Source organism: Nicotiana attenuata, unplaced genomic scaffold (genome assembly GCF_001879085.1).
Source record: "Nicotiana attenuata strain UT unplaced genomic scaffold, NIATTr2, whole genome shotgun sequence".
Classification (NCBI taxonomy): Eukaryota; Viridiplantae; Streptophyta; class Magnoliopsida; order Solanales; family Solanaceae; genus Nicotiana; species Nicotiana attenuata.
This window is the reverse complement of record NW_017670413.1, coordinates 44,935-71,423: the sequence shown is the minus strand read 5'-3', so window position 1 is coordinate 71,423 and position 26,489 is coordinate 44,935. Positions and strand designations below refer to the sequence as shown.

At 37.7% G+C, this 26,489-nt stretch overlaps 2 protein-coding genes across 7 annotated transcripts; one reads left to right on the top strand and one right to left on the bottom strand.

Moving 5' to 3' along the window:
* Positions 1–2,643: 2,643 nt before the first annotated feature.
* LOC109239081 (thiamine pyrophosphokinase 1-like) lies at positions 2,644–6,857 on the top strand. Of its 6 annotated transcripts, none has more exons than XM_019405589.1 (6): positions 2,754–2,834; positions 4,330–4,468; positions 4,709–4,754; positions 4,915–5,002; positions 5,102–5,186; positions 6,444–6,857. In XM_019405589.1, exons 3-6 carry the CDS (start codon positions 4,723–4,725, stop codon positions 6,740–6,742), a joined length of 504 nt encoding a protein of 167 aa, XP_019261134.1. In that variant the 5' UTR covers positions 2,754–2,834; positions 4,330–4,468; positions 4,709–4,722; the 3' UTR covers positions 6,743–6,857. The 6 variants fall into 6 exon arrangements, with proteins under 6 accessions (XP_019261131.1, XP_019261135.1, XP_019261134.1 ...); XM_019405588.1 differs by having other exon boundaries at positions 4,330–4,479; XM_019405591.1 differs by having other exon boundaries at positions 4,330–4,556; positions 6,505–6,857.
* LOC109239074 lies at positions 5,995–26,018 on the bottom strand. The gene is made up of 9 exons (XM_019405580.1): positions 25,263–26,018; positions 22,596–22,741; positions 20,884–21,335; positions 11,433–11,618; positions 10,917–11,024; positions 9,924–10,057; positions 9,882–9,888; positions 7,910–9,780; positions 5,995–7,645 (listed from the first exon to the last, which is right to left on the bottom strand). The coding sequence occupies exons 2-9, from the start codon at positions 22,669–22,671 to the stop codon at positions 7,306–7,308; spliced, it is 3,174 nt and encodes a 1,057-aa protein (XP_019261125.1). The 5' UTR covers positions 22,672–22,741; positions 25,263–26,018; the 3' UTR covers positions 5,995–7,305.
* Positions 26,019–26,489: the final 471 nt, after the last annotated feature.

Sequence of the window (26,489 nt, the reverse complement as noted above, 5' to 3'; positions counted from 1 at the left end):
TTCCCCGTCCGTTAAGCCGTTACCAGTAAGCCATTAAGCTTCGGTTCGGTTCGGTTCGATTCGATTTTCGATTTCGGATCGGTTTTGAACACCCCTAACCAAAAGTCACGTCCTTCTCTCTTTCTCATTAAGAAACCAATTATGATAGCCTTAAAAATCCAAACTAGAACGTCTTTTCCAAACCGTTTGCTTGCAACGCTACAAATAACAATTTGCTTGCCCGTTTTCTTTTATCTCTTCACTAATGCCTCTTAAATATGTCTGAAAGCCCAAATTTCTTTATTCAAGTTGAACTTGCCCGTTTCACACCCTTCTGCGACATCTCGCAATGGTTATTTTGGTACTATAGTAAATTATTGTTGAATCTTTGTCAAATATATTAACAAATTTTTTTTTTTTTTTTGGCAGGATTGTTGTTGATTTAATCTTCTGATTTTGATATATTAACTTTTCCATGGGTGAAAATTTCATCAAATTTTGCTTCTTTGCAGATACGTCATAGAATGCTTAATTTGCAAAAGAATTCCATAAAAAATTATAGCAAGAACATATTACTTCTCGGTTACTTCATTAGAATCTAGGCTCAAGCTTTATGTGTTTTCCTAGGCTCTTAATTATGGTGCTTGCATGCTTATTACTAGTAATTAACATTATTGGAAAATTTCTGTAAATTATCTACAGTTGATGAATCCCTTTTACATTGTTTTTTTGCAGTGTCATGAAGCGCAGCAAAGACTTTTATTTTTAAACTTTTATGTGACGAGACGAGGGTAGTGTCCAGTTGGAGACAATACAGCAAAGGCTGGACTATGGAGAAGAGTACAAAGTAATTACATTGAAGCATATAATAAAATGAAAACAAGATAGTTTATAGAGGCAAAAGCAACAACATTGATAGTGTATGTAGTTCTGTGCTGGCAGTATAATGTTTAATTTTCTTCCTTCATTCGTTTTCTTACTGTTGGATTTTCTTTTCTCTTGGTTGATTCTAAACTGCATTATGTATAATATGACCTCCTTTTTCATGAAAAAAATGGTCTCGGTAATGGTAATTTTTGGTCTATGTATTAACCTTTTACAACTTGATTGCTTCTATGTTGAGCAAGAAGGATAACTAACGCTTCATATAGGAAAAAGAGATATAGTTTCAACACTTTCCTGGGGAAAAAAAAAAAAATCTTTCCTGTTGCACTAAGTTTTAGCATGTCTGTACGAAGGTGGCCAGGTAATTAAAATGTTCTCTGGCTTTTATGGGTATCAGTTTTTCTAATCTTTAAAATAACTATATTGTTTGGTATGCAGGATGGAATATATGATGCCACAAATAGAAGTTGGAATATGTTTATGGAAATGGCTAAAGAAAAATAGAAGGTATATTTTAGTAAATTGCTTGTGTATTGGTGCCTTGATAGATTTTTATACTGTATTATTCAGTATTTTTCACAATAAATATAGAGTCTTAATTACTTTTTATACATGAGGTTGAATGTGGTTTTTGGGATAATATCTCTTTTCTTGTAGCTATGAAGTCATTGTGACCTTCATTGCTCATTTGATCTAATGGAAGTGAATATATCTGTGAGCTAAAATTTGAAGATGAAAGTTTTGAATTGAAGCATGAACGAAAGGGACGTTATCAACAGCTAATGCTTATGACCTAACACAATACTTTCGTTTGGACATAAAATTTAATGGAAGATTTTTCCAAAAAAAATTCATTTGTTTTCGAAATCAGTTCATAAAACTTTACTTGAAGATGCATTTTGGAAATTTTCAAAAATTTGAAAAACTGCAAAAAACTGTTTTTCAAAATTGTCACTCAAATCATTCACAAAATTTCAAAAACAACCCAAACTGAAATTTATGTCCAAACACAACTCTAAATTTCAAATGCCATTATCATTTGAAAAAAAAAATTCACAATTTTTTTCGAATTTTACAATTCTTATGTCCAAACGCCTACTAAATTGACAGATCGTAAATTTTTTAAGATAACATTAGGTAGTGTGTATGCAGACCTCACCCCTGTTTTCAAATAGGGAGCCGGCATCCTTCCCTCCAAGAACTTTCCACATTGCTCTTGGGGAGACTTGAACTAACAACCTCTAGGTTGGAAGTGAAGGTTGCTTACCATCAGAGCAACCCCTCTTGTCTATATTTTAGTACTCATTTTTCTTAATTAGAAAAAAGTTAAAAAGCTCATAGTTACATATATAGTATGATCTGCTCTAAACTCAAATTTATGAATTAACCCCAAAGTATATTGTTTATAAGCACTTCCATTATCATAGAAAGGAGGGTTTAATAAATTTAAACATATTTTTCTTACGCGGATATATTAACTACTCCCTCCGTTTCAATTTATGTGAATACATTTGACTGGGCACGGAGTTTAAGAAAAGAGAGAAGACTTTTGAACTTGTGGTGTAAAATGAAGCACATATATTTTATGTGGCTATAAATCATTGCATAAAGGTAAATATTTCTAAATAGGGAAAGTGGTCATTCTTTTTAGCACGGGCTAAAAAGGAAATAGGTTCATGAAAAGGAGGGATTAGTAAATATATAAAGCAGGGCCCAAAAATCCTGACGTGGCACCTCTTATCGATCAGTATACATATTTTTCCTTTTTCACAAATTTTGGGGGGGTTTTTCCCCTATTTTACCTATTTATGTGCAATACTAAAAAAAAAAAAAAAAGGAAAATTGCCTCTCTTAATTGCGTCTCTTCCTCTTATTTGTTCCAATACGGCAATACACCGTTCCACTCCTCTTCCTCTTCCATTGAAACGCTTTCAGCGGCCTATTTCTCGTCTTTACTTACTTCAACACAGGTAAATCCCCTTTCTCTATGTCTGAGATTTTTGGGTTTTCTTTCATCTTTTCCTGGTATTTTCTGTGAATTATATCCAATATACTCTATTTCCATTCTTGATTTTAGGTTAATTGTTGCAATCAAATTTGCTTCTTTTGGCTATTCTTAAGATTATTTATGTGATAATTGAAAAAAACTGAAACAGCGGGGTGATTTTGAGGGGCGCAAGTTAGCAAAGATGGGGACGATGTCTCATTCATCTACTTTCCTCCTCCCAGATCTTCCTACCGACAACGGACCTGCTCTAACGTATGCGCTTGTTATCCTTAACCAACGCCTCCCTCGATTCACTCCTTTGCTCTGGGAGCACGCACAGGTTCATGTTTGCGCTGACGGTGGAGCGAATAGGGTGTTTGATGAATTGCCCCGCTTTTTTCCTCATGACGACCCTTCTGATATTCGTAAGAGGTACAAGCCATATGCTATAAAAGGAGATATGGATTCAATCAGAACCGATGTTCTTGACTTTTATAGAGGCCTGGGGACCAAGATAATTGATGAATCTCATGATCAAGATACCACAGATCTTCATAAATGTGTTGCATATATTCGTGAATTACTAAACCCAGAACATCCAAATTTGTGTATTCTAGCCACCGGAGCACTTGGTGGAAGGTTTGACCATGAGATGGGAAATATTAATGTCATATGCCGTTTCCCGTCCATGCCGATTATTCTTCTCTCTGATGACTGCCTCATCCAACTTCTTCCGAGTACACATCATCACAAGATTCATATCCAGTCCTCTGTTGAGGGCCCACACTGCGGACTCATACCCATTGGAACGGCTGCTGGAAGAACCACAACCACAGGTCTCAAATGGAATTTGGACAAGACAGAAATGAGGTTTGGTGGTTTAGTCAGTACATCTAATATCGTGAAAGAGAACATAGTAACAGTGCAATCTGAATCTGACCTCCTATGGACGATTTCTATAAAAAAAGAATGAAGGATGCAGCTTGCATATGACACAAATGAAGAGCCAAATTTTGCTAGATGAATCGTGGGTGCTGACCTCCATTTTCTGTTCAATTCTTTCCAGATAAAGAAGTTTCACAGAGTTTGAAAATTGTTGGGGTTCTTATTTTTTTTGGGAATACAGTATCTCTCCAGTCCGATTGTGTGCTGGCACACAGCAGTTTCTTTGGCGTCAAGTGCCTGTATCGCAGTAGTCTTGGGGAAACAAACAACACGGGGTCTTATGAGTAAAGAGTGCTTGTGGGGGTTTACCTTTGATTATCAACTTCTGTTTATGTGCTTGATTCATTAAACGCATTTGGTCCAGCAGTTCTCTAATCTTTTGTACACATAACTCTTTTACCATTATAATGAAACATGGAGACGTATATTTTTTCTTTTAAAAAAAAGATTATTTATGTGATTCTTTAATCTTTGACGAAATATTCATAAATTGCGTTCTTATACTTTGACGACTTTAGTTTCAATTATTTCAGTTGAACTTTTCTGAAAATGTCCTGCGGTCTAACGGACTAAAGTGTCAGAGCCTTCCACTCCTCCATTTGTTCTACCAAAAGCAAAGACGAAAAAGGAGTAGCGGAAAAGGAAAATTTGGACGGATCTGCTGCCGGAGATGTAAACAAAATGTCGGAATGTTTGATAATTGTCCATAAAGTATTTTAACTAGAAAGGAAAAGTTGTACCAAAAATCTCAAAATGTCCGGTATTTGTAGAAGAATTTCCTTTCAAAACTTTATGACCTTTGAAATCTATTTAGTTCTATTCCATATGGAAAATTTTCATAGCCCAAAATTGAAAAAAATTATTTTTCTTAGAACTACTTTTTCTGATTAGTCTTTGTCACTTCTGCTGCAGCATGAAGATCGAAAATGCCGGTTGTTCAAACTTCACCCGCATTATGGTAAGCCACCTTTGCTAGAGTCTTTGAATTCTTTTTATTCAGTCAGTCAATTACATCTCAATCTCGAAATAGCTGAGGTCAATTAGATAATTATTCTATAGAACTGTTATACTATACATATTAAACTTAAATCCATTTTGATTAGTCTCAATCTCTTTAGTTTTAATGTCGTGATATTGGTAATGGACAAAAACAAGGAAAGAGCGAGATGCCTGTCGCGCTTTACTGGCGAAGGGGATTTCATTGAGGTTTGTGATGGGAAATGGTTCTCAAAGGATTAGCTTCTCCACTGAGCCGTTGCTGATTGGCACATATTATTAGCTGATTGAGTTGGATAACTTTTTTAGGTGTTCATGGATGTTCCTCTGCATGTATGTGAGGCAAGGGATCCTAAGGGATTGTACAAACTTGCTCGAGCGGGGAAGATAAAAGGTATTGTCTGTTTTCTCGATCTCTCTTTTCTTTGTTTTTGTGAGTTAGGATGTTATATCAGAAAGCTTTATTACAATGTTGATGGATGAGGGTGGTCAGTTGAAATTCCGAAGTTATCAACAGGGTAGTTCTGATGATCTGCTTTCCTCAATATCAAGCTCCCTGGCTTGAACATTTTCGGCCCTGTTGCTGCGCAGGCAGAAGACTCTTCTTTAGGGATGTTAAATGGGCAAATTGGATCAAATTTCAATGAAGTCATGAGGCAATATGCCCAAAGTTGGTGTGGGTTTAATTTACCCTAAACAATGGGTCATTTCCAACCCGACCAACTCAACCATTTTTTATGGGTTTGTTTTTCTTATAATTTGTCTAATTACCAAGTCAAACTACAATCAACATTTTTTTGGGTAATTAAATTTTTTAATTAATCACCAGTAATCATTTACAAATCCATAGCTTAGTCAAAATAACTAGCTATCCAGGTACAAACACTAGAAAACCATACTAGAAACTTACTAAGTCAAATATAACTAGCTATCCAGGTACAAACACTAGAAAACCATACTAGAAACTTACTACAAAGAAATGTTCTCAGAAGTTATATTGCTGTAGAGTAGTTCTAACTTCAGAAGGTGCTCTCACATTGCTTATATAAGCAATCTTCTTTGCAATGAGTTCCCAATCTTTATAGAAAGAAATGTGAAATCAAACCGTCAATTTCTTTTGTATTTTTTGTCACATTTTTGTGGGTAAATTGTGTTATCTAGACTACATAAGCATCAACAAAAGATTATTGGGAGAAAAGAGCTAAAACAATAAAAATAAAGGCAGACTCACTTGCAAAAGCGCAAAACATATTTGGGACGGAATAATCTCGTCAAGACTAGCGAAATCAGAACTCCACATATCAGTGCCTCCAAAACCAATAAAAGATCCGGAGAACTCTGAAGAAAAAATAAAGCTACGTATCTACCCAATTAACTCCGGTAAGCGCTACAGACTACCAAAAGTGTGAGAATTTAGGAGGATCAAATGTATAGGTGGGAAAAAAAAAAGTATTCCTAGCCATAATGAAAACCTGAATAATCAATCCCGAAGCAAAAAACTCGAATGGACCAACCGACATATTGAGATACTTCGATGTCAATGGATCCATCTTCTGCAAGTACAAGTTTGCGAACGTGAATAGATGCTACATGTGCCAGAGGGAGGCAGAAACTCACAACCATCTTTTTCTTCAATGCCTTGTTGCAACAGATTTATGGAGTATGTTTATATCACTCTTTGGACTTAGATGGGTCATGCCACATAATATCAGGGATGCTTTTGAGCCTTGGAGTTACTGGAAAGTTGATAGCACCATTAGGAAAGTATGGAAGATGATACCTGCAGCTATTTTTTGGAGCAATTGGAATGAGAGAAACAGCAGGTGTTTTGATGGAGTATCAACCTCTCCCCACAAACTCAAAGCTAGATGCCTCATGTATTTGTATAGCTGGGCTCATCTATCCCCTGTAGACTCCCTTGATAGTTTTTTTAATTTTGTAGCTCCCTAGTACTAGTATAAACATTTGTAAGGAGCTAACAATTACTACACTCTTTTGTAATTTATGCATCTTCTTGATGCCAGTAATGAAATTACTTCATCAAAAAGTACAAGTTTGTGAACAACCCAAAACCGCAACCAAGTTCCAGCTAAAAAAGGGCAGCCCGGTGCACAAATCATCCCTCAGTCACGCAGGGCCCAGGGAAGGGCCGCACTCGAAGGCATGTGATGTAAACAGTCTACCCTAATGCAAGCATTAGTGGATGCTTCCACGGTTCGAACCCGTGACCTATAGGTCATACGGAGAGAACTTTACCATTGCTCCAAGGCTCTCCTTCCCAACCAAGCTCCAGCTATTACGAGGAAAAGCAGCAGGATTTGCCAACTGCAAAAAAAGTTCAGTGCATCACCCAAAATTCTCTGGAAAAGAAGCATCAGTATCACAAGGAAAATGAGTGACCCTACTGCCATTATATTAACCAAACCATGGGCTAGCTTTTAATTTGTGTTTGCAGGGAAAGTCTATGTGAGCGAATTGATTTTTTACAGCCAATTGAGTTCTCAAGTGACCTGTCATTTTTCGTCTCCATAGGCAGTAATGGCTACACCAACAACTATCTTAAACCTACATTTTATGACTCTAGCAAACGTTACTCTCCTGGATCTTTTGCTAAACTTCTCACTGATACACTTTCTCAACAGTTTCAGGCAAGCCCTTCTACATTTGGAAATCGCCACCAAATCTAAGTACAGAATCCATCCTCTATTCGACGCCCGAGACAGCTGATCTGGCGATATATTTCTTAGTTGAATGCACAGAGTTAGAGGGAGCTGAAAGCCTGACAAGACAGATATATTATTTATCCTTTTACCAGCTTCATTTGTTATGAAAAGCTCAGCAGAAATGGGAGGCCTGCCATTTCACGGTTCATAATTAGAATACTATCAAAATTAAAGAAGGCAAAACTCTAGAATCCTTATATTTTAAAGAAGAATCCACTATTATTTTAGATGATCTGTTGCTATATATTCCCACTGGAGACAATTTTAGATAAAAAGGGGAAAATGGCATCCGAGCTTGAGTTGGCTACCATATGAAATATAAAACAGACTACAAGCAGTAGAATATCAAAATATTTCCAATAATTGCAAAGTCCACGTAGGAAACTTCAGTTACCTCAATCGAAAAAAGTGTTTGGGACTGCGGAAAGGGATCTGTATCCACGAGAAAATAATGTTGAACAGCAACTGCAAAGCATCACGGGGAATCTGGGATATACCAGTATTGACATGTACAGTACTCGCTTGCAAACTAAGAAATCTCTGAACAGAATATCTACAAAGTTTAGCAACATCTCTTGCTTCAACACTAGTGGAAGAAATTTCATTTTGGAATTCTTGCATGGAACAGCTCCTAGAACTTCGACGGAAATCCAAAAGTTGCCGTAAATTTTTGCTAGTCTCTAAGTCTATATAGCCCAGTCTCCTTAATAAGTCATGAACCAGCAGAGTATGAAATTGCTCCTCTGAGGTTTCAAGACCATAAATACTACAATCTTGTTTACCATGGGAACTGACAAAAAGAAATGTTAATCCAGTACTAAAGGCTAATAGTGAACAACCTAATCCAAGATCAGAAACTATCTTCATACTTTTTCTGTCCATGCCAATGAATGACGCTACTAAGAGATCAAATTCTCTTGCTAGCCTCATGAGCTGAGAAGAAGCGTGGGCAAGCAATTGCAACAAAGAGCTGAGTCCTTGTGAAGATTCCAACTGCTGAACCAAAATCCTTTCCCCTAGTCGTTCAGTACTTCTGGAGGCTTCTGCTGAAAACGAATTTGTGCTCAATAATTTAAGTACATCTGCTACCGTTCCAACAACCTTTGATCTTATAGTAATAAACCATCTCTGGAAACTAAAAGCACGACCAGAAACAGAGGTACCAAAAGCTTCCTCTAAAGAACAAAGTTTGTTGGAGGCCCCGACAACATTTTCAATTTGATTAACTGTCGTAGTGTCCCCGGCAGTATTTCCAGAAAGAGTGAGCCTGAACAACTGGACTTGCCTTTCTAATTCTGAAAGATGGGATAAGGATTTCAACCACAAACAACAGATATCAGATCGAACCATAGGAATTAGATCCCCAAATATGTAAGCAGCTACCAACCATGCACCATGACATGCCGCATATTTTCCAAGCTTATAAGACGACCAGTAGTCTTTTTTATCCAAAATTTCCTTCACACAGTCAATAATGAGACTTTCATTCTGGGATAGGGAACCATAAGCTGAGAGAGAACTACAACGAGATAAACGAAAATTTCTATTAGAAACCGTATCTTCCCCTATCTTCAGCCACATACAGTGATATCCAGCATGGAAGTGCAATAAAAGGTGATATATTAGGCGGATGTAAACAGGAAGTAAGCTGCACCGGTGCACATGCTCAACCAAATGCTCCATTCTGTTAAAGACTTGGGTGGCACCAGCAGTGGAAACTTCCAGCATTTCAAAGCAAGTTATCAGAATCTGGGATAAACAAACCAAAACTCTCGATGCAGTTGATGTATGGTTCTCTTTGTCGAGCTCTATCATATGATGATCTTCTGAGCCTGAATTCTCCATGCTGGTAACTTCATTGAGCATGCGGACCAGATGTTCGATAACTATACAGATCTTATCCAATACAATACCAGAGAGATCTCGATGCCTTTCAACCAGATTAACTAAAATAAAGAGTAAACTCGTTACCTCCTGCTCCGCCTCTTTGTTTGGATGAGGATCATCAACCACTAACTTTATTAGTTGGGAGATACGATCGATGGTGAAAGTAATCATGCGAGATGTAACAATTGAACCAATTCCACCAGCTGCATCTTTCGGTATTCCCAAAAGCTTGTCAAAAATACTAGCTAATACATGAACAGAGAAAAGCCTCTCTGAGATAATTGAAGAATGTAGTTTGAACTCAACAATTTGTAAGAACTTGGAGAAACTAGTGAGGATCTCTGTGCATGGAATTGTCTCCAGGTTGAGCAGCAGCATCTGCAAAGTAAGAGAACGTAAACAGTAGGCGTGTGATGCCAATACCATAAGTTTGACATAACGAAAGAAATACCTTGTATAAAGCTCTTAGAGCTTCAAACTGTAAAGCTGGTGGAAAATCAGACTGATTTATGATACCAAACTACTTTAGAGTCACATTTGAACTGGCATGGAAGTGATAAATTCCTTTGGCTAAAATGAAGTGGAGGCATTTTAATGCCAAAGCTTGCAGGCTCAAACCTCTGTCCTTTGCCATAAATGAGAAAAGTAGTTCCATCTGGTAAAGAAAAGCAATTTCATCTGTTACCAAAATCCAGTAATAAATACGCAAAAAATCAGGTAGAACGTACAATAGATGTCCCTGATTTTGATATTATATAGTCTATGATTCAACTAGTTTGCAGAGACCACCTCAGTCATGATTAATATAGTAATATCGCATGCCTTACATATTAAACCAATCAATCAACTGTACCTAAATCCCAACCTAGTTAGCCTAAGTAAATATGATTCTTCTCTATACATTGTGCTTTATTCAGGCCTATTTCATTCTAATATTGGTAAAGAATTGGTCTTTTAAATTAGGGGTTCTCTAAAGCTAGAGATTCCCTATACTTAGCACTTATGCTTACTCTGGCAGAAGCTTCTCTAAAACCAGCTTCATGCCTAAAATGAAATATTTGGAGGTCCACATAGGAGATGGTGAAACCATCTTAGGCAACCTTCTCACGTTTCCGGTTATGTACTGATTTTTATCATTTTTCAAGACTTATGACATTGTATAATTAACCTCAAATTAATATCATAAATTCCTAACACCAGCTATACACACCGTTTACCAACATATTCATCTTGTAAGATTACATAAAACCTTAAAATATGGTAGTTTGCTGTTTTGTGCTTTTTGGGTCTTAAGTTTCATTTCAAGAAAATTAATTTGACTCCATCTTATTTTTCTATTTCCTTTATCATCATTGCAGTTCTTTACCATTAATGATTTAGGACTTTGAAACAACACTTAGCTTCCATTTCTTTTCTTATTTTCCTTATCATTTTTGTAGTTCTTGCCTCTCTCTTTGTACGTTTGCTGGCATTAGAGACAATGAAAATCAAAATAAATGAGTACAATTATATACCTGTATAGGAATTAAAGATGTCCATTTAGAAGCAATTTTGGAAAGTGAAACTAGCATCACCAACGAGAAGTCTTCTTCTGAAGATTCTAGGATAAGCTTCATACCAGTCTGCAATATCAGAAAGGTCCACTTTAGCACTGCAATAGAAATTTGAACTCACTTCTGCATGTAGGCAAGTGGTTAGAAAATACAGGTGTACCTGGTATCGTTAAAAACATATTTTATTGAAGTTGTAAGTTGCAACAAGAAACTATTGAAATAGTCATTAATAGATTATAGCTAGCGTTTCATGCATACAAAGGAAAAACATTGCATTCACCATGCATAAGGTTGTCATCTTTATGACTGTTTAACAGTATGGTTTCTGAAAAATGTTTTGTTCGAAAAGCAAGCACTTTTAGAGCAAAACGAAAAGGGAAAGAAGGATAAGGGGCCTGTGTAATGCGCCAAAAAGTGTAATCAGAACGCCTGCATGTGCTTGGTGGCAGAAACACGTATTGAAGAGAAATACTAAACCTTATGAGCTCTATCCACTAGTAAAAGTGAGCACCACATTTTAGCAAAAGCACGTCCTCCTGCTAACCTTATAACCCTTGATGTTTCAGATGACATCAAAAGACCTCCAAGCATTTCCAGAAATACATAAGCAAAGTCGTTCGCCAATTCAGAAAAGCATCCAGCTGCAAACAAAGAAGCCTTTGCCTGTAGATAGAAGCAAAATGTTTGTATCAGTTATCATTCATGCCAAAAGCTAGACGCAAACAGAAACAATATGTACTATGTAGTTAGTGTTACCTCAATCTCTGGACTAAAAACGAAAAGAAGAGCAACGCAAAATAAGATGGTCAAGTATTGGCGACAAAATGAAAAAGTGAAGTTCTCTACGGACAAAGGAGACAATGATCAGTGATACCCCTATCACATTGATTAGGAATATCAGACAGATGAGGAGGGCAGTAGGGACGATAGCGAAGAAAGGAACCACGGGAGGGACAGGGTCCACAGAGGATGAGATCGTCGAACGCTTGATTAAACTCCTTCTGCCCCTTAGAATTTTGATCATGCTGAAACTTCCACAGTTAGTTTAATTGTTAGAGGGAGATTATTGCCTCGGAGCATAATTTTTCATAGGAGGTAAGATGATCAGACCTTTCCCAGGGTCATAAAAAACAATGCCAAACATAAAATTCTTGCAGTTGCCCAATGATCCATCCATAATAGGGGTGTGCATTTGAATCGGTTTATCGATAAATCGAATCGATTATTTGTTATCGGTTTATCGATATCGGTTTATCGATTTATCGATTTTGATTCGAAATTTTCCTTATCGAGTTATCGATTTCGATTTTGTCCTCTTCGGTTATCGGTTTATCGATAAACCGATAAGATATACTAAAACCCTTATTCTATAATACCCTTTCCTTTACCCTAAGTCCCTAACCCTATTATTTCATCTACCAAATTTAAGGAATGATCATATTTAAAGCTCAAGGGAATGAAGTTCAAATTAATGGAAAATAGAATTAGCCGTGATGATGTATTTTTATTTTTTCTTATACCGTTGGAGTGTTGGTGGCATGCATTTGATCCCTTACTTTAGTTTCGTTGCATGTGCTTGTTGACACAATTTTTATGTTATAAACGGTGTTCGTCTTATTTTAGCTTCTTTTTGTCCATACTAGTGTTAGTGTACGCGCTTTGCGCGTGACCCTATCTCAAAAGTAAAAACTTATTTAAAATTTATCTTTGAGTTATAAAATTAATAAAAGTATAAGTTCCTAAAAAGAATTAATATGATCGTGTATAATTAAATCTATAATGAAAGAATCCAACATAAATACTCAATTATCAGTTAATAATTCAACTTAAAATTTACACCAATGACTAAAATTAGAATTGAATGTGTCTATTTGGCTTTGAAGTGTCTATAATTTATTCTTTCAACCAAGTCTCATGAATTTGGTTTTTTTATTTTTGTTGTGTCTGTATAATCAATTTTCATTTAAATTGGGACTTTTTAAAAGTAAGTCTAATTTAATTAAAAGAATATTTTAATATTTTAAACTATATTGAAAACGGGGACGCGAACCAGATCGGTTAGGAAAATATAGGAATTGAACTTTTATCCAAGTTAAGTAGCAGTTGTATGGTAGCAAGGAAAGTTGATTGTTATTCTATAGCACCGGGGCTACCGTCCCGTGCGTAGATTTTGTTTTTATTTTGTTTGTGAGTTGTTTATAATTTCAATGGTAATAAAAGTTTTTAATTACCAAAAAAAATAACTGAAAAAAGAAAGGAGAAGAGCATTCAAAGATTACTACAGATAGGTCGAGTAAATGGGGAATGCAAGTTGACCAGGAGTGTGTACTGTATACAAAAGAGCATGAAACTATTCAACACCTATTCTTTGAGTGTTCCTATGCAGCTAAATTGTGGGGCAATCTGTTACAATGGCAAGGTATAAGGAGAGCAGTATATGGATGGACTGAGGAGTTAGCATGGGCTGAAAAATGGGTGAAGAGACAAAATGCAAACACTGAGCTGTTCAAGATGGCACTGGCAGCATGCGTATACCATGTATGGCAGGAAAGAAATGCCAGGATATTCAAAGAGAAGGCCAGGAAATGGGAGATACTGGACAAACGGATTATACAGGAGTTACACTGTCGAAGCAACAAACAAGTAGAGAAAGCACTATGTAGATTAGACTGGTATTCAATGTAATTAGTTCAAAAGATATAGCTATAGAAAGGTAGTCAAGGGGGGAAGTAGTACAGAAAGGCTTAGGATATATGTAAAGGGTTATTGCTTTGCTTGTAAATATTTTCCCTGGTAAATGAAAATTGTTAATTACCAAAAAAGAATATGATGTGTTCGTGTTCATGCTATATACGATATATTATTCAAATTTAATGATACAATTATAATAGAGAGATAATTATTTAACCCTCAGGGATTGGCCTGGTGGCAATTGACTTGAGCCTTGGGGTTTGCTCCCTTTCAAGGTCTCAAGTTCGAAACCTACTGGGTGCAAACAATTTCTGAGGGCCATCGGACTGGGTAAAACCTGAATTAACCGTGGTGCACTTGCGGGAAACTCCTTGCCGAGGGCCTGTGCACCCCCGGAATTAGTCGGGGCTCTAAGAGACTCGGACACCCGGTGCAAATCAAAAAAAAAAAATAGAGAGATAATTATTTATGGCAAGGAAATAACATAGTATGCATAATTGCATATCTCTTGTATTTAGATAGCTACACTGGCGAAATTTTTTCTCATGCTACAACAAGGAGAGAAAAAGGTCTGCAAATCATAAAATAAAATAAAAATTAAAAGTGGGCATGCTTACATGTAATCCGTTAAAATTTAATAAGAAAAAGGAATGCATAAACATGTCAAACTATGAAAGGAAAAAAGGACTTCAAAACCTAAAAGGAATGGAGAAAATTCTAAATATTAGGAAAATAATTAATTATCTATTCTTAAATATAAGGAAACTAATTAAATATTTATTCCCAAATATTAGAACCTATTAAATGACCGTTTCGTCTAATGTAAAATTAAATTTTAAAGGGTAAAAAAGGCGAACTACATTTCGCTAAGGGCTTTCGTGCTTTTAATATAGTATAGATTAGTTAGGCGTGTTCAGCGATATACTTTCCGTGGAATCCCGCAAATTTTCTTATTGGTGTAATCGATAACCGAATCGATAAGCCCCAAAAATCGATAAATCGAAATCGAAAAAATCGAAACCTTATTGAAACGATAACGATAAGCATATGTACAAATCGATAATCGATAAGTAATTATCGATAAGGGTCAAAATCGAATCGATAAATCGAATGCACACCCCTAATCCATAATGTGGTTAAAGGGATTAAATCCCTAATGTTTTTTCAAGACTTAAATTTTTTTAGATCTACTAATCACCTATCTTTTGTCTGTCTTAAGAGCCTTTGGTTAGTAAAGACAAGATTGAAGGATTTAGGAAAGAACGTGGTTTTGCCATTGTTTTCATAACATAAACGGGAAACTGTGAATATTTTTGGACTCCTATTTTGACTATCAGATCATTGAAGATCAAACAAACAGCATGTTAGTATTCAGCTAAAACACTCTGAATATAAAACTCTCCAGTTTGTGTTACTTGCATAGTTGCATTTATCACAAATGCACAGCTAGGAGTTAGCTCTAAGGGAGCAGACTAGAGCCTTAGCGGAAAATTCAGGTCCACGGCACATAGAGGGAGACTTTAATTTTATATTTTTCCCAGAAGAAAATTTGAGAGGACTGCCTCACAGATTGAGAAAAAGTTTTGATTTTATTTCTCGACACCTAGAACCAGATTTGGAACAAGGTGCTTCTTCCAAAGTCTACTTTTTCATGTGGAGGCTTTTGTAAAGTTAAACATGGTACCATTCAGATTTCAGATTTTTTGGCATAATGCGTGAGCATGGTACACGTTCCACAGTACCATGGAGAACTTATTTATGACTGCTGAGCTAGCTGCCAAAATCTGGAAACTATTCTGAAACCTATTTGGGGTAAAATGGCAGGATCTTGATCATTCATATCCTACAATGCTCTTCAGCACACTTGCTCCAAATCATCCCCATAATAGTGTATTCGGAACTGGGAAGCATGGAAGAGCAAGCAGATTTTCCAACCAAACATGTTATGGACAGGGTGAAACATCTTGTACTCCAACACCTTAATAAAGTCTTCCCTAAACTGAATCTTAACAAGCAGTGGATAATCTGTTGTGATGAAATTCTCTCATACAAGCCCCATATGGACTGTAAAGTCGTTTACTGGGAAAAAAGTATTAGCGGAAACGTAAAAGAAAGAACACAAGATTTAACGTGGTTCGGATCAAAATGATCCTACGTCCACCAGAGAACAATTGCCTTTTATTATTAACAAAGGAAGGGGAGATTTCCCAATTACACTTGGGAGAATTTCTCTCTTAACTCTCTACTCACTACAATGTATTGTATTATTTTTGGGATGATCTCTACAAATGAAGGAGTGCATCTATTTATAGAGGTAAAGTCCTCCTCTTGATGTACATCAAACTACTTCCTCTTGATGTCATGGGTGACATCAAAGGAGGAAGCTTCCTCCTAGCATTCATACCAACTCTTTCCACCAACTCTTCCAATTGGCATGCCAATGTTGACTAAACATAAACCAACATTTTCAATCTCCACCTTGGTTTGCGTTTCGAGCGTGCGTGTGAACAACTCTGGCCAAAACTTCTAAGCTTACTGGGCAATCCCGTTGTAAGAAACAAGAAGAATCAAACCATGGTTGAACATACCACCTCCACCTAACAATTGTTCTCTTCGGAGTTGCATCAGTTGATGCACACCCCCGCCAAGTCCTTGCAGTGTGCAAACTTAGCGAGCGGGACTATCTTGGTCAACATGTCTGCAGCATTATCGTCTGTGATAACCTTCACGACCTTGATAGTTCCCTCTTCAACAACATCTCGAATAAAATGAAATCTGACATCAGTGTGTTTAGTGCGCTCATGAAATCTCTGATTTTTCATTGGATGAATAGCACCTATCACATCTAAGAGTTGATTCCAGCTGAACCAAACTCAATTCCGCTACTAAACCTTTCAACCAGATAGCTTCCTTCACCGCCTCCGCTGCTGCCATGTATTCTGCTTCTGTCGTAGACAAAGCGACAATCGACTGCAGAGTCGACTTCCAACTAACGGCACTGCCAACGAGGGTAAAGATGTATCCGGTTGTGGACCTTCTTCTGTCAAGATCTCCTGCATAGTCAGAATCCACATAACCGAGAATTGAAATACCTCCACCACTTTTTCGAAAGGTCAGACCAACACCAGAAGCTCCCTTAAGATATCTCAATATCCACTTGACAACTTCCCAATGCCTCTTTCCTGGGCTGGACATGTATCTACTTACCACACTTACAGATTGAGCAATATCTGGACGTGTGCATACCATAGCATACATAATGCTACCAACGGCACTGGCATAAGGAATCTTTGACATATGCTCCACCTCATCCTCAGACTGAGGCATTTGTAACTCTGAAAGTTTAAAATGAGGAGCTAATGGTGTACTTACAGGCTTGCACGTATGCATATTGAATCTCTCGAGAATCCTTTCAATATACCTCTTATGAGAAAGATGTACAACACCGTCTTCTCTTGAAATATCCATACCAAGGATTTTCTTTGCAGCTCCTAAATCCTTCATGTCAAATTCCTTACTCAACAATTTCTTCAAAGCATTTATCTCTGTAATGTTGTTAGCAGCAATAAGCATATCATCAACATACAACAGTAAATAAATCATTGAGTTACCAGACATCTTCTTGTGATACACACAGTTATCAAATGCACTCCTTAGAATTCATGTGTAGTCATGAATGCGTCAAACCTCTTGTACCACTGTCTAGGGGATTGCTTCAATCCATACAAAGACTTCTTTAGTTGGCATACATGATCTTTTTTTCCCTCAGCTAGGAAACCTTCAGGCTGATCCATATAGATTGTCTCTTCTAGATCACCGTGTAAGAAAGCAGTTTTGACATCAAGCTGTTGAAGCTCCAAGTCAAATTGTGCAACCAATGCTAGTAGCACGCGAATTGAGCTATGCTTCATGACGGGAGAGAAAATCTCATTGTAGTCAATTCCCTCCTTCTGACTGAAACCTTTTGCAACCAATCTTGCCTTGAGCCTAGCATCTTCCACTTCAGGAATTCCCTCTTTCTTTCGGTAGACCCACTTGCATCCAACTGTCCTCTTCCCCTTTTGTCTTTTCACTAAGACCCATGTCTGATTCTTTTGAAGAGACTCCATCTCTTCAGTCATGGCTAACCGCCATTGTGCAGTATCCTTGCAAGAAGTTGCTTCAATATACAAGGAGGGCTCCAGATCCTTAATCTCTTCTTGTGCAGCTACGAACGCATATGCAATCAAGTTCGCTTGATTTATAAGGCGTTCCGGTTCTCGTGTCTGCCTCTTCTCCCTCCCCTTCGCAATTGTGTATGGTTCATTGACAGCAAGTTCTTCAAGGTCTACATCTTCTGACTCATCTTTAACCTGAGTCTCTTGATCCTTTTCCTTGGCAAGCTCCACCGGAAGCTCCACCTGCTCGTTGTTCTTGTTTCCTGAAAACTCCACGGAAACTTTACGGGGATCAAATATAGAGGACTCATCGAAGGTGACATCCCTACTAACTATAAATTTGAGTAAAGACAAACACCAAAGTTTGTACCCTTTTACTCCACCCACATACCCTACGAATATGGCCTTCTTAGCCCTTGGTTCAAGCTTTCCTTCATTAATGTGATAATAAGATGGACGCCCAAATACTCGTAAGTATGAATAGTTAGAGGGTTTACCTGACCATACCTCATTCGGAGTCTTAAAGTCAATTGCCGATGCTGGAGATCGATTGACAATATGAGCAACAGTGTGAACTGCTTCAGCCCAAAATACTTGGGACATTTTGGCTTGTATGAGCATACAACGAGCCTTTTCAAGAAGAGTTCTGTTCATTCTCTCGGCAACTCCATTCTGCCGTGGGGTATGCCTGAAAGTCCTATGTCTTGAGATCCCATGAACCTTGCAGAATTCATTAAACTCTTCATTGCAAAACTCCAAGCCATTGTCTGTGCGAAGATACTTGATTTTTCGCTCCATTTGATTTTCAACCAAAATCTTCCACTCTTTAAATGCTTCAAAAGCATCACTTTTTGCCTTCAAAAAATGCACCCAAACCTTTCGTGAGAAATCATCAATAAAAGTGAGAAGATACCTCTTTCCGCCCTTCGATGGAAGTTTAGAGGGACCCCATAAATCTGAATGGATGTAGTCTAGCACTCCTCTTGTCTTGTGTTTGCCAGTGCTGAAGCTGGCCTTCTGCTTCCCTAGAACGCAATGCTCATAGAAGTCAAGCGCGCTGATCTTCTCACCTTGCAAAAGGTTACGATTGCTCAACATCTCCAGTCCACGTGCGCTCATATGACCCAGTCTCATGTGCCATAGTCTTGCATTGTCATCATTAGATAATTGCACTGTAGATGCATTTGCAGAGCCAACAATGGTGCTTCCGGCCAATGTGTAAAGGCCGTTCTCCAGCTTGCCTTTCAGCATGATTAAAGAACCTTTAGTCACCTTTATAGTTCTTGCTTCGCTCATGTACTTGTAGCCTTGTTCATCCAGAGTACCCAAGGAGATCAAATTCTTCTTCAGATCAGGAACATGACGGACTTGTGTAATAGTCCTCACGACTCCATCATGGCAGCGAACTCGAACTGAGCAAATGCCAACTATTGCACAAGTTGCATTATTGCCCATTACTACGGTTCCTCCACTTTTCTCATAGCTGCTAAACTAGTCTTTTCGGAACGTCATATGCAGAGTACAAGCAGAGTCTAACACCCATTTGTTTCCATAACTACTACTATTACACGATGTTGTTAGTACATAATCATTATCAAAATCATGTACCTGTTCAACTGTAGATGCACTCGCCTTTTCCTTGGACTTTGACATTGGGCAATCTCGTTTAAAGTGCCCCTTCTTGCCACAACCCCAACACTCTGTATTCTTCTTGTTCACACGAGACTTTGATCTGTGCTTTGATTTGCTCTTTCCCTGTTGGCTAGTCCGGCCTCTCACAAAGAGCCCACTTGCCTGGTCATCTCTGCCTCCTTCAATGTACCTCCGCACACCACTAGAGTTAAGTGCCTGCCGCACTTGCTCAAGCTTGATAGGCTCCTTGCTATACATCATTGAATTCTCAATATCACGATATCCTAAAGTCAATGAAAATAGCAAAGCACATGCAAGCGTCTCCTCCTCCCTTTTAATTCCTGCAATCTGTAAGTCCATGACATGTTTATTGAACGCATCTAAATGATCTTGTAACGAAGTACCTGACCCCATCTTAAATGTGTGAAGACGCCGTTGTAACGAGATCCTTGTTGTCACTGATCGGTCTTGGTATAGCCCTTCTGGCTTTTCCCATAAGTTTGGCCGTCTCTTCGGTACCCGTACTCACTTCACAAAGCACGTTAGGTGCAAGGGATAGTTGTATTGCACTCAATGCATCCCCTTCAATCTTCTCCTTGTCGGGAGCTGATATATCCTTAGGATACTTTCCGTCAATAGCATGGATTGAACCTTCCCTCCGCAGTAACACCATCATCCGGATCTTCCAGATATTGAAGTTGTTGCGTCCACTGAATCTATCGATTTCAAACTTCATGGAACTCATCTTTGCTTGTTCTTCCTCCTTGGATCGTTAAGGAATCAAGTCGCTCTGATACCAATTATTAGCGGAAACGTAAAAGAAAGAACACAAGATTTAACGTGGTTAGGATCAAAATAATCCTACGTCCACCAGAGAACAATTGACTTTTATTATTAACAAAGGAAGGGGAGATTTCCCAATTACACTTAAGAGAATTTCTCTCTTAACTCTCTACTCACTATAATGTATTGTATTATTTTTGAGATGATCTCTACAAATGAAGGAGGGCATCTCTTTATAGAGGTAAAGTCCTCCTCTTGATGTCATTGGTAACATCAAACTACCTCCTCTTGATGTCATGGGTCAAACTACCTCCTCTTGATGTCATGGGTGACATCAAAGGCTCCTCTTGATGTCATGGGTGACATCAAAGGAGGAAGCTTCCTCCTAGCATTCATACCAACTCTTTCCACCAACTCTTCCAATTGGCATGCCAATGTTGACTAAACATAAACCAACATTTTCAAAAAGAGTCAGCAATATTGGGTTAATACAACAATAACAACTATACCTTAGTCCCAAACAAGTTGGGGTCGGCTATATGAATCGCTGACCACATTACTCCATCTAAACTCATCTCATGCCAATATTATGCACAAATAATATGAATATTGGGTAAATAATGTCAAAATAATATGTAGTGCTGAGTAATATGAGCACGTCTTACCTCCAGAACATGCATAGACACCAAGCTTGAAAGGATGAGGTATCTTACATCAGCACTATCTTTTGCAATATGAGCCCAGCAACCAAATAGAGCTAAAGCCAATGCTCTCTCTTCAACGTCTCCGGTGTCGAATACTATCTTTATTCTACTTAGAAGTTCTCTATAGCTATCTATTTTATCCTTCGAAAGGATCCCCTTATCTTTTCTCCCCTTGCTCCTCAATCGACTCCTCTGCTTGAGCTCGGACAAGAAAATATTCAAAATGCAAAGCTTCATATGTTTGTCCCCTGACTTAAATGCATCTGCAAGCCTAAGGAGGATAGTATTTGCAAATAGCTTATCCTCCCCAGGAATTAAGCCGAATACTTTGTACTCAGCAACACTAAGATTTGACTCTCTACTCCACCACTCAAGTTTTGGCCCAATATCTAGTATGGCTTCTGCAGATTTACCTAACCATCAAGAGAAAGAATACACAAGTATCACTCAGAAATGATAAAGTTATTGCAAAATGGATTAAACCAAACAATGATTCTTCACAACATTTAAGAGACATTGACAATCAAACTGGAATCATCATTGAAAATTATAAGAGCAAAAGACGTTCTTATAGAAAACGACAAAGAGGGTGTTTGGGTGGCTTAAAAGCTGTTAAGCATTTTGTGGCTTATTTTGGTGTTTGGTAAACACCAAAGGTGCTTTTAAGCCAAAAGAAGCCATAAGTTGTTCACCCCTCACTTATGCTTTTCAGTTTACAAGCTCTTTGAGTTTGACCAATTATTTTACTATGTTATCCCTTGAATTTTCTTATAATCTCCAAAATACCCTTCATTTCACACTCTTATTTATTTTTGTTTTTCTGTTCCGGAGAAGCTGTAGTTTTCTTTCTCTTCAAAGGCCAACACGTAAGTGATAATTCCATCCCTTATAATAAGTATTACCATTATCTACAAATATCATCTTGCCATTTGACCAAACATCCAGTTTGAAACAGATTTTTAACCGTGTCGATATTAGATATGAAATTTGCAAGGCTCCCTAATGACAACTGCAAAACTCAAATGGATTTGCATATCCATTGCATTACGTTATATCATATCCTATATTGATCGAATGGTGGAGATAAATCAACTAATATATTGTATCTTAACGTGCTCTTTTCTTCGAATTTTAGACACATTTTGTATTATAATTTTTAATTTAGGCATACATTTGGACAAAGTGGGCTTTGTATTATACTTTTTCCTGTGTGATAGTGGTTTAAAGCTTTGTCGTCCTCCAAAATCAGTGAATTGTGCAATTCAACTGTATTTAAGAAGATTAAATTGTAAAGCAGAGAGATTTTCTATAATGCAATAGCATAAACATATACTTCAACTAGGATTACCCAGGATATTAATTATTTTCAAAAGTCTATAATTATATGCCTGTGATATAATATTTTCATGGAAATCAAGACATCATAACTTATCTATAACTTTAGGATTAAAATTTTCGTAATAATAAGCAACTTTTAGTGTTAACAGTTTTAAGAACACACATCAACTCCTTATATTCAGCTTTTAACACTTATATCCAAACCTGTCTTATATATATACAAAAACCACCTACTAACAGTTAAAAAGTAATTTGCAGCACTTGGTGCTTAAAAGCTACTTTTAAGCAACTAAGCAGAAGGAACTCTTAATTTAATTAACAATATTATTACTCACCAGGTTTATTAGAACGGAGGCCCTTTTCAAGGTCAATGCTCCACTGCATCGCACAAGCCGATGGAGTTCTCTCCATTCTTATCGTCTCTGGAGGACAATGAGCTTGAGCGGGAACAAAATTTGTCTGAACTCAATCAGTATTAGCACTGCAATAGGAAAACACAGTAGCTTTGTAAAGTTAGAGAGAAAAATATTGGAACTTTATAAAATCGGAAAGAGAGACAACAGGCATCAGAAGATTTTGTCTATACCTTTTTAAAACTGGGACTTACGAGCTAAAGAAAAGATAAAAACAAGAGAAAGATCTTTTATGTATTTTTCGCTCCAATTAGGTCACTGACAGGAAATACAATAGCAATAGCAGTAGAAGAAAGGAGGGAAATTGAAACAAAGAAGAAAAAGAAAAAGATGGTTCAAAATACTTGTGGGTTCAAAATACCCCTCACCCGTTAAATCCCTCTCAAAAACGACATGTGCCACGCCCTGGTTGCATTAAAATAACCTGCAGACCCGACCCAACTTCTTTACCCACCTCCATCCGAATCCCCCTTATTGCAGCAGATAATGCACTTGTTTTTGGAGAAAAAGAAATTGGAACTAATACTTATGTTGTATTTCAAAATACTAATACTTCAACTTATTCACACAAAAAAAAAAGGAACTTAAACTTATCTCAAAGAATGATGGATGAGAAATATGAGAATTAAACTACACAAGAACATCGCTTACAAACTGATAATTTCATAAGTAGATATTTATAAAACTTTATTTTCGTATTTTTCTTGAATTAAAAATAAATAAATCCAACAACAAAAATTATATTTAGATTCAAATTTCTGAAGTCTTTTTGCCTTTGAAGGTACTGAAAAACATTCCACGTTAGAGCATCACAAACCCAAAAAAGCATTGTGGGATTTTCTTGTCATCAAAAGGAGAATACCAAAGCTTTAATAAGAGTACTAATGGATAGTGAAAACAAACAACAACCCAGTATAATCCCACAAGTGGGGTCTGGGGAGGGTAATATGTACGCAGACCTTACCCCTACCCCGAGGGGCAGAGAGGCTGTTTCCAGGAGACCCTCGGCTCAAGAAGCAACGAGAGACGATATATTAGTACTATCAATAGCTCATAATAAAATAACATAAGATACATAACATAACATAAAATAACAAATAACAGCAATATAAGAAATATAGGAAATACGAAAAAGATGGGAGGTATAGTAATATCCAACAGATAAAGCCCTACATCAGTAGATGATAGTAGCATCCTGAGACTAACTCCTAACAGGCTAGTCTCACACTAGTGTGCTGTAGAAATATCCACAACTTTCCCCTAACCTACAACCTTAATGCTCGACCTCCACAGTTCCCTGTCAAGGACCATGTCCTCAGTAATCATAAGTCGCGACATGTCCTGCCTGATCACCTCTCCCCAATACTTCTAGGTCTCCCTCCACCTCTCCTCGTGCCCACCACAGCCAGTCGCTCACACCTTCTCACCGGTGCATCAGTGCTCCTCCTCTGAATGTGCCCGAACCATCTGAGTCTTGCTTCTCGCATCTTGTCCTCTATGGGGGCCACGTCCACCTTCTCTCGAATATCTTCATTCCTAATCTTATCCATCCTCGTATGCCCGCACATCCATCTCAACATACTGATCTCTGCTACTTTCATCTTCTAGATGTGTGAGTTCTTAACCGGCCAACACCCGGTCCCATACAACATGGTAGGCCTAACCTCCACTTCATCCACCTCACCCCTATACGGTGTGTGACATCCTCGTCGATCTCCCCGATCCCCTAAATAACTGACCCAAGGTACCTGAAACTACCCCTCTTAGGGATGACTTGAGAGTCAAGCCTCACTTCCACTCCCGCTTCCGTCAGCTCGGCCCTAAATTTGCACTCGAGGTATTCTGTCTTCGTCCTACTCAACCTGAAACCTTTAGACTCAAGGGCATGTCTCCAAACCTCTAGCCTCTCGTTGACGCCGCGTCGTGTCTCGTCAATCAGGACTATGTCATCAGCAAATAGCATGCACCATGGGAAATGCTCGGAGTCGCCTCCTACTGTCCTACTCCAAAGGCTTGCCGGTCAACACTAAGGCGAATAACTTTGACCCAGGGGACTAACACTTAGATGCAGTATTTATGATATAAAAGGTTTTCATGACTTCTATCTCATCGAAATCTAGAAGGGGAAAGAACAAAGCAGATTTATTTGGTAATGTAATTAGTTTGCAGAAGAAAGACATAACATCATAACAAAACATCTTATTAGTACAAGATATAATACAATCAGGTAATGAACTTGTACTACTTCAGAAGGAAAAAGCCTCTATATAAGGGATGCGAATACTATCGAATCCATTTAACAGAAGGCTATCTTATTTTCAAAGGACTATTTACAAGAATGTATTACTTTGGAACACTTAGGACAAACTGGTTTTTAAACGAGCAAATCAAGCCAAATCTAAACCTTCTACTTACCAAGTTTGGCTACTACGAAAACTTAGCACAATCAGATATCATATGATTTCAAATAAAACATCATAGCAAATTTCAGCAACTTTTGTATCTAATTCTACTCATCTCAGTAACACTTAATCATCAAAAATTATTCAGAGTGTAATCAAATAAAGAGGAGAAAAGTGGAAAGGGAACCTGTTTGGCCAGAACTTTTCTTAACAACTGAATATAGAAAACTCGGCTACAACGTTTAACTCCAGAATCCAACTAAAATCAGCAACAAGAGTCAAACAGGACCGCGAATCGCAGCGAACTCGAACGAACACCACTCCGATCTCAAGCAAACTCCATAATTAAAATCCCAAAGTCAGGATTGGAAAGAAGGAAAATCAGAAATATTTTTGATTGTATTTTTCGATTTTTTTTTTTTTTTGCTGCTTAGGTGTTCTGGAATCGAGACTAAACCGAAAATTCGGACTCGAACTTGAAGTCAAATTTAAATTTGAAGGACACTGGATTCTCCTCTAAAACCATGTCCGAATTCCCTTCTGTTTTGACCTTCATTTTTCACATGAGGGGCTGGGGTGCGTCCGTTCTTTTATTGAAGGGAGGTCGATTGTTCTTCTCTACGAGATTAGGGGTTTTGTGGCAATTCTGGTATTCTCTTCTAGAGCAGCCTGGTTCGTTGGTTGGTTGGAGATGGGTCTGGCTGTTGCTCCAAGTTTAGGGGTGTTCTTTTGGGTGAGTTGATGGTTGAAGAAGAAGAGAGGTCTAAGTTGTGCGGCTGTAGCTTAGGGGTGAGGTCGTGTTTATGGGGTGTCTAGGGGTGGTCAAGGGTAGGCGGCGATGGAAGTTCAGGCGGGGGAGTCCTCTGGGTTTCTTTTTTGGTTGAAGAAGGGAATGACAGGGGATCCTTTTGGTGTTTCCGGCGCAGCTTTTTTTTGTTTTTGTGTGTATAGGTCTAGGCGTCCTCCTCTTTCAATTTAGAGCCCGTTTGGATTGCCTTAAAAAAAGTGAGTGCTTAAAAGTAACTTTTAAGTGCTGGAACTTATTTTATAAATAATCAGTTACATGTTTGGATAAAAATGCTGAAGCTTAAAAAAAACTGTTGAAGTGTTTGGCAAACAAGTGGTGGTAAGCACTTTTTCTTATTAAAAAGACAAAAATATAAGGGCAATTGCTTGAAGAAAAATACAGAAAACTGAAGAGGAAGAGGAAAGAAGAGGGTAATTTTGGTATTATAAAATCTTATAAGGGCAAGAGAGTAATTGTATTGGTCAAACTAAAATGGCTTTTAAGCCAAAATCAAAAAAGTTGGAGTCAGCCAACTTGTTGCTTTTGGCTTTTTTTAAGCACTTTTTAGCTTTTTTTAAGCAGCTTTTTTTGTTGCCAAACACTCCAAAAACTAAAAAAGTGCTTAAA

What these genes read in the sequence shown, in the direction of transcription:
- LOC109239081 (XM_019405586.1), top strand. Translation starts at nt 2,673, where the DNA reads ATGTGCAATACTAAAAAAAAAAAAAAAAGGAAAATTGCCTCTCTTAAT. An exon ending in CTTTACTTACTTCAACACAG is followed by an intron (nt 2,835 to 3,020) that starts GTAAATCCCCTT and finishes AAACTGAAACAG; the next exon opens with CGGGGTGATTTTGAGGGGCG.
- LOC109239074 (XM_019405580.1), bottom strand. Translation starts at nt 22,671, where the DNA reads ATGGAGAGAACTCCATCGGCTTGTGCGATGCAGTGGAGCATTGACCTT. An exon ending in TGTCTATGCATGTTCTGGAG is followed by an intron (nt 11,619 to 20,883) that starts GTAAGACGTGCT and finishes TTCTATCTACAG; the next exon opens with GCAAAGGCTTCTTTGTTTGC. An exon ending in AAACACTTTTTTCGATTGAG is followed by an intron (nt 7,646 to 7,909) that starts GTAACTGAAGTT and finishes GTGAAATGGCAG; the next exon opens with GCCTCCCATTTCTGCTGAGC.